Source organism: Cariama cristata, unplaced genomic scaffold (genome assembly GCF_000690535.1).
Source record: "Cariama cristata isolate BGI_N322 unplaced genomic scaffold, ASM69053v1 scaffold28792, whole genome shotgun sequence".
NCBI lineage: Eukaryota > Metazoa > Chordata > Aves > Cariamiformes > Cariamidae > Cariama > Cariama cristata.
The window spans coordinates 10,692-17,993 of NW_009602565.1; the positions used below are offsets into that span (position 1 = coordinate 10,692).

Consider the following 7,302-nt stretch of genomic DNA (forward strand, 5'->3'; position numbering starts at 1 on the left):
GGGTCGGTCTCTTCTCCCAGGCAACCAGTGACAGGACAAGAAGGCACGGTCTGAAGCTGCACCAGGGGAAGTTCAGGCTAGAAATGAGGCGGCATTTCTTCACAGAAAGGGTTGTTGGGCATTGGAATGGGCTGTCCAGGGAGGTGGCAGAGTCACCATCCCTGGAGGTGTTTAAGAAAAGACTGGATGTGACACTCAGTGAGGTCTAGTTGGCATGGTGGTGTTAGGACAGAGGCTGAACTCAGTGATCCCAGAGGTCGCTTCCAACCTCATCGATTCTGTGATTTGGAGACCATCACTTACACTCACCGCACAGTGCAGTGAGATCCAACCAGGCAGGCACACACACCCCAAGAGACTTTTGTAGGTGGGAAGGGGCTTGGCAGCAGCTCTACCATTGGCACCAGCTGTGCCATCTGCACCACGCTTGTGTCCCTCTGTGCCCTGGGTCCAGTCCTGCAGCAAGGCAGAGAGCACCTCAGTCAAATGAGGATGCTCCTGAACTTGTGCTGAGAGGAGATAAGGAGCTGCTGACTGGGTGTTTGCATTGGGGACAGGAACGTGCACATGGATCAACAACAGTGATGAGTACCAGGAGCAGAATATGGGCTGCACTCCCATGGCTAGGCTGATTGCTGCGGTGTGATGTGCCAAGAGAATGGGGATTATCCTTCGATTGAAGAGGTGACTGAGTTTCAGAAAGAGAGGTGACTGGGATGGTTCTTTAATGGAGCTGATCTCAACACAGCCATCTGGGTGCTGCTAAATCCAATGGGAAAGTTTCTGATGTACTGGGGGTTTATTTTTTTTTCCCTGGTGCCTGAGTTTCCGAAGCACCTTGCAGCAGTAAGGCTAGAATCCCAATAGTGCTGGGAGGTGCTGAAACCCATGGACTACACTCCCTCAACTGTTCTTCAAACCAACAAGCATTGCTTACCTGTGCTTGGGTGTATCACACAATTGGGTCATGCTTGGTGCTTTCCCACTGTGTCCTCTGGCGCTCTCTGGGTCCTTTCTACCTCCATCTCAACCCTTGCCCTTTCCTTTTCTTGCCAGCTCTCTACTTCTTTCTGTCTCATCCGCTTTTCCCAAGATCCTGCTTCTCCCTTTGTTTCCTTCCCTCCGTCTCCCTCTTCCTTTCTTCCTCCCTCACCCTTCCCCAGTGTTGCTGTCCTTCATTTGTCAGCTCAAGGGCATCCACTTACCTGCATCTCCACCTGTCTCCTGGCCCTCCCTTGTTTTTTTCTAGGTGGTACCATGGGCATCTGTCAGGCTCTGCAGCTGAGTCACTTCTCCAGGCCAAAGGCACCCCTTGGACCTTCTTGGTGCGGGAGAGCTTCAGCAAACCTGGGGATTTTGTCTTGTCTGTCCTCACTGACCAGCTTAAACCTGGGTCTGATGCTCCACCAGCTGGGGCAACCAGTGCCTCTGGGGCCCGACTCAAAGTCACGCACATCAAGATCATGTGTGAGGTGAGCAGTTGGGAGAGCAAAAGGAAGGGGAGTGGAATATGTCTCTGCTGATTATGTCCTCAAAAGCATGGGCCCTGTCAGCTTGATTACCACCAGCAGTGTTTTTGACTTTGGATCAAAGTGCTGTCACCTTGCAGGTTCCTTATGTCCTCGGCCCAGCCCGGGTGACCATGAGCAGTGCTGGGTGTTCAGACACAGGAGGAAAGAGGGCTCAGCGTGACCAAGAACTCCACTACAGGGAGTTTGGGGTGAAAGAGAGAGGAGGATTCACAATCTAATTACAAGTTCATCAAAAGAGTTAAAAGCTCATGGAGGAGGAGGAGGGGCATCTGCTAGGCCTCCACACTTAGTCTGAAGGATGTTGCCAAGTTGGCTGTCGCAGGGTCTCCTATTTCTTTCGTGTGTGATGATGCAGAGAGTGGAGGGAGATTTCAAAGACAGAAAACAATTGACCTTAAATGAGAGCTGAGGGCAATATATCTTCTCTGGGCTTCCATCCACTGAGAACATGAGTCAGTTCACCATGCTATGAACTTAGTGTTCTCAGGGCAAAATACTGTTTGACCTCCCTGCCAGAGGAGATGCTTTTCTAGATGGCACAGGGTAGTGCCTACGGCTTTGCACCCCAGTGTTACCTTTTCCCTTAGCATTATCAGTTTTGTCTATTGGAATGTTATGAACAGGACATTACACGTTCTTTCTCCACTTAGAATGGACGCTACACAGTTGGAGGTCCTGAAACGTTTGACAGCTTGGCAGATCTGGTGGAGCACTTCAAGAAGACTGGAATTGAGGAGGTGTCTGGCTCCTTTGTGTACCTGAAGCAGGTAAATCCAGTTTCCTCTGTTCTTAGGGATCCTTTGGAGGGACCCACTTGCTGTTTGTTTCTGCTTTGTGTCCCTCTCCTGCTTTTCTCCACAGCACACAGAGGAGACTTCGCTCTCCAGCAGCATCTCTCTGTCATGCCAACCCATTGTGTTTTCCCATCCCCAGCCCTACTATGCTACCAGGGTGAATGCTGCTGACATTGAGAATAGAGTGCAGGAACTGAACAAGAAGAGTCTATCTGAGGAGACATCCAAGGCTGGATTCTGGGAGGAATTTGATGTAAGAAACTCCTGGGGGACATTATTCTGGCTTTTTGGGAAGTACCTGTGCACCACCTCATTTGCCATCCTTGATTTCTTCCTGGACAAAAACTTCTCAGGTGTCTTGTAAATTCCTGTCAATTTATCTCTGAAAGAAGTCTGTTTGGAACCAATTCCTCTGGGGAGTGAGTGTCATCTTTAAGTGAACCCAGTGAGGTAGAAATGTAGTTTTTCATGGTTGGAAGAATGACTCACCAAGACAGTAAGGGCATGAACCCTGGACTTTTCAAGTCTTAGGTTTGCTTTTCACTTCTCTGCTCCCTCATAAGCATGCCCATGTGTCCCCAGAGTCACCACTGTTCCTCTGAGTGCCCACCTTCCCAGTCATACATTGTTATCTTGCCATGACTATTCTTTCTTCTGCTCTCAGAGTCTGCAAAAACAGGAAGCCAAGCAGCTGTTTGACCGTCTTGAGGGTCAGAGACCTGAAAACAAGAGCAAGAACCGATACAAGAACATCTTGCCCTGTGAGTCTTCCTTCTCCACTATAAAAAAACCCAAACAGACACAGACAGGCAATGAAGAGCTGTCCGAGTCATCCCTGGCCCTGCCTCAGCTCGCTCTATCCTCCTGAGTGGGTTACAAGGTGTGCGGCATTCAGGATTTAAGAGCTGATGAGAGAGGTCACATCCTTTTCATGTCCTGGAAGGAAGGAGGCAGGGTTGCATCAGACTCATTAGCTTCTGGTGGTCCATCATAGGAGTAGAGAGATGGGAGGACAGGGTGAGATTGGTCTGACCCCAGAGAAAGAGAGGTGAAAATACAGGGCATGCCACATGCACTGGGTAGCATGGCGTGGGACAGTGAAGGAGCTTCACGTGGCTGGGCACAGAGTATCTCATTGCTCTGTTTATTCTTTCACTGCATCCCCAGTTGATCACTCCAGAGTTGTCCTCCAAGGAAGGGACCCAAATATACCTGGATCTGACTATATCAATGCCAACTATGTCAAGGTGAGACTCTTGAAAGATGACTGTATGCCCAAAATAGGGGAAGGCCTGCCTGCTCCTGCAGCCCTCCTGATCTTCCCCTGTCCACACTCAGAACAACCTGATCAGCCCCGATGAGTGCACCAAGACCTACATCGCTAGCCAGGGTTGCCTGGATGCCACAGTCAATGACTTCTGGCAAATGGTGTGGCAGGAGAACACTCGCATTATTGTGATGACTACACGGGAGGTAGAAAAAGGGCGGGTAAGTAGCAGTTTGTAGGTGTCTTGGGGCTGCCCTCTTTTCCCTTTCAACAACTGCTCTGCTTTTTTTCTCTTCCCTGCCTTCTGCCCATCCTCACCCTGCCCTCTCTGCCCACACAGAACAAATGTGTGCCTTACTGGCCAGAGGTGGGCAGCACGAAGGAATACGGTCCCTATCTTGTGGAGAACGCTGGGGAGCATGATGCATTGGAGTACAAACTCCGGCACCTCCGTGTGTGTCCGATGGATAACGTGAGTGTGCCTGGTCGAGGGCTGTTATCGAGCCCATGGGTCTAACAGTCGCTGTACGTCTAAGGCTGGGAAGTGCTGGGTGCTGTGGTGATGCTGCTGTTGTATCATTCTTGGGGTTGCTGTTCCCACTTGGTTTGGGCTGGAATCACACTAGTGGAATCATCAAGAAGCGTGCAGGAGGTAGAGATTCCCTCTGGCTTCAGACCCACCGCTCACTGGGACAGAGGCCAGGGATAGGACTGGGTTGCAGTTTTACCAGTGGGGTGTTTTGTTATTATCAGGGTAAGGCTGTGCGTGAGATCTGGCACTACCAGTACCTGAGCTGGCCTGACCACGGTGTACCCAGCGAGCCAGGAGGAGTCCTCAGCTTCCTCGACCAAATAAACCAGAAGCAAGAGAGCATCCCAGATGCAGGGCCTATTCTGGTGCATTGCAGGTTGGTACAGAGGCTGGGGTTTGAAACATTCTCCGTCCTTTATCTAGGGTGAGGTACAGCAAGTGTGTTCTGCTGCACCAGCTGTTCCCCAAGACTTGCAAATGAAGCATATGCAAGCCCCGTCATTTGCTTTTTCCTCTTCGGTGCCCCCAAACCAAACTCTCTGCTTTTTGAATCCGTGACTTTTGTGGCATTGCTGAACAGCTGCTACAAGTGCCACATCCTTCCCCAGAAGCAGCTGCATTTTGTTTCAGGAGCTGTATTGCTCTGACCTCTGCTTGTCCTCTCCTTGCAGTGCTGGGATTGGCCGCACTGGGACTATCATCGTCATTGATATGATAGTGGAAACAATCTCCACCAAGGGTAAGAGGACACCAAAGTATCTTGAAGTGAACTGGCCTACCCAGTCGGGCTGTGCCCTTAAGTCCAGCTGCAAATGGATGAAAACTATCAGGTGTCAGTGGGAGAGATCCTGCCACAGCCCTGAGAAGGTTGTGCTGTCCTTGCTATGTGGCAGCTGCTGGATCTCTGCACCATTGCCAGTTACTTACTGTGGCTTCAGCTTTACCTGAGCTTGGCTCTTCCTCCAGGGCCAGACTTGAAGGATGTTGAGCAGGAAGGAGGGATAGGCGGTCCATACAGGAGTAAACAGTATGAAGGGAGGTGGAAACTTCTTGACTGACCTCCATTGTGACTGCTTTCCGTGGAGAATTGGGAGAGGGGGGCAGTGAACACATCCATAAGCTTTTCTGGTGCCCCTTGCTAGGGCTGGACTGTGACATTGACATCCAGAAGACCATCCAGATGGTGAGGGCCCAACGCTCAGGGATGGTGCAGACGGAGGCCCAGTACAAGTTCATCTACATGGCCATCTGCCAGTTCATAGAGACAACCAAGAAAAAGCTGGAAGTTATCCAGGTGAGAAAGGGGACTCTACTTTCCTGTCCTGTGAGTCTAGGCCCTGCATGGTGCTGGCTCTGAGCCCCAGTGCTCTGTTTCCCAAGGTTTAAGCTAGCACTGGGACCTACATAGACTACAATGGTGCACCAAGATTTGAGTCCCTGTTCCTCTTCATAAAATTCAGGGGACAACATTAGCAGCTCAAGTTCCAACCCTTTCTGAACTGCTAAACAGCAGTAAGTTTTAATGCAATTATTTCAACTACTTTCTATATAACGCCTCCACCAAGTGCTGTTGTGTTACAAGCTGAATCTAGGACAGGCAAAGACTTTGCCCTCTCCTTTCCTCTTTGTCTCTCCCATCCTGGTTCCGCAAGTTGCAGGATTTTCTCCTGCTAGCTGATAAGTGGCATCTTTTGTCTCTCCTTGTAGCCTCTGGCAGCATCCAGTAGCTACTGCTACCTGTTCAGTATTCTTTAGCTGACACGTGGCACTCTCAGGCATTCCAGCGCCTCCAGAAATTTGTTGCCCCACGGTTCACCCCTCTACAAGAATGCGTTTACATCCCTGCTGCTCGCCTCTGTGATGGCAGTGGGTAGAGTGCACTGAGCCTGAGGACTTCAGCAATCCACCAGCCTCCACTGAGATCTTAGCATGACACATGGTTAAACAGCCGGAACTCTTCCATGATGCCTCACATGCTTCTCCCAGGCCATGCTCTTCTCAGCTTGTTTTTTCTCTCTTGTAGTCTCAGAAAGGCAAGCCGAATGAGTCCGAGTATGGGAACATTGCCTACCCCCCTGCAGTGAGGAACGTGCATGCCAAGGCTTCACGAAAATCCTCCAAGTAAGAGCTCACCTAAACCAGAGGCACAGCTACGCCTGCCTCTGGCAATAGTCTTCCTGCTGGCTCAGCTGGCTTTTTCCTCTTGCTCACTTTTTCCCTTGTTTTTCCCTGGTCTTACAGGCAGAAAGAGGAGTCAACGGTTTATGAGAACTTGGGGAAAAAGGAGGAGAAGGTGCGGAAACAGCGCTCCTCAGAGAAGAAGCTGAAAGGCTCACTAAAGAAAAAATAAGCATACATTGCAGGTAGCCCCATGGGGGTTTTGAACCTGGGGTGGAGGACTGAAGCTCATGTCCAGGCTGACCTGTCTTGCATTCCTCATTATTGGACTGGAACTAGGTCTTCCCTTTCTCTTCCGCGCCACCTTTCAACGCCCTGAACCAGACTGCTTCCCAGCTCAGCTCACCTTCATTGTCCCTTGCCTGTGCAGGCCAGCGAAGTCTCCTGCTGCCCCTTCATCGTTCATTAACAGGCAAAAATCATGCCCCTTCTTTCTCTTGCCCGTGGAGCACTGGGGCCCAAACTCACCTCTGCTGTGTCAGCTTCAGTGGACTTCTCCAGGAAGAGCTACGGAAGCTCTTTACAGGAGCTGCATCTCTGCCCACTGCTGTGAGTTAGAGTTTAGCCTGTCAGTGTTCCCCGAAGCCTCAGCTTTTAAAGGTTTTGGCCTGTTTCGGCTCAGCTCCTCTGCAATTCAACAGGAAACTTCCACTTTCCTTAATACCAACCCTCTGCCCTACAATACCTTTTCTATTTGACCCCTCAATTGGATGCTGTAAATATACCAGAATTTGATGTGATGGCCATGTTTTCTCTTTTGTTTGTAAATAAACTTGTGTTTGTTTGAATGCTGAGTCCCAAAAGGTTTTTTCTATAATTTCTCTTTGAGTATAGCTGTACTCCTGGCTTCACTTGCAGCTCTGCAAAGACTTACAAGAATGGCTCCAGCTTAGATTTCATCACTTCCCGCAGCCTTCAGACTCCTGAACAGAACCTGTGACCGATTACGGTGGCTCCTTGCTGTGAGGATTGAGTGTTGGTAGTCATCAGGTAAGTCTG

The 7,302-nt window shown here is 50.2% G+C and overlaps 1 protein-coding gene across 2 annotated transcripts in view; it reads left to right on the forward strand.

Moving 5' to 3' along the window:
- PTPN6 (protein tyrosine phosphatase, non-receptor type 6) overlaps positions 1-7,088 on the forward strand; it is a 15,768-nt gene extending 8,680 nt beyond the window's left edge. The window contains exons 4-15 of one of the 2 annotated variants that reach the window (XM_009694827.1): positions 1,250-1,472; positions 2,183-2,299; positions 2,466-2,579; positions 2,991-3,087; positions 3,494-3,573; positions 3,665-3,814; positions 3,934-4,065; positions 4,347-4,501; positions 4,797-4,864; positions 5,268-5,419; positions 6,149-6,246; positions 6,367-6,731. In XM_009694827.1, coding sequence (XP_009693129.1) covers positions 1,250-1,472; positions 2,183-2,299; positions 2,466-2,579; positions 2,991-3,087; positions 3,494-3,573; positions 3,665-3,814; positions 3,934-4,065; positions 4,347-4,501; positions 4,797-4,864; positions 5,268-5,419; positions 6,149-6,246; positions 6,367-6,475 — 1,495 coding nt within the window. In that variant the 3' untranslated portion in view covers positions 6,476-6,731. Of the gene's footprint in view, positions 1-1,249; positions 1,473-2,182; positions 2,300-2,465; positions 2,580-2,990; positions 3,088-3,493; positions 3,574-3,664; positions 3,815-3,933; positions 4,066-4,346; positions 4,502-4,796; positions 4,865-5,267; positions 5,420-6,148; positions 6,247-6,366 lie in introns of both variants that reach the window. The other variant, XM_009694828.1, reaches the window with a different exon arrangement.
- The last annotated feature ends 214 nt before the right edge of the window (positions 7,089-7,302 follow it).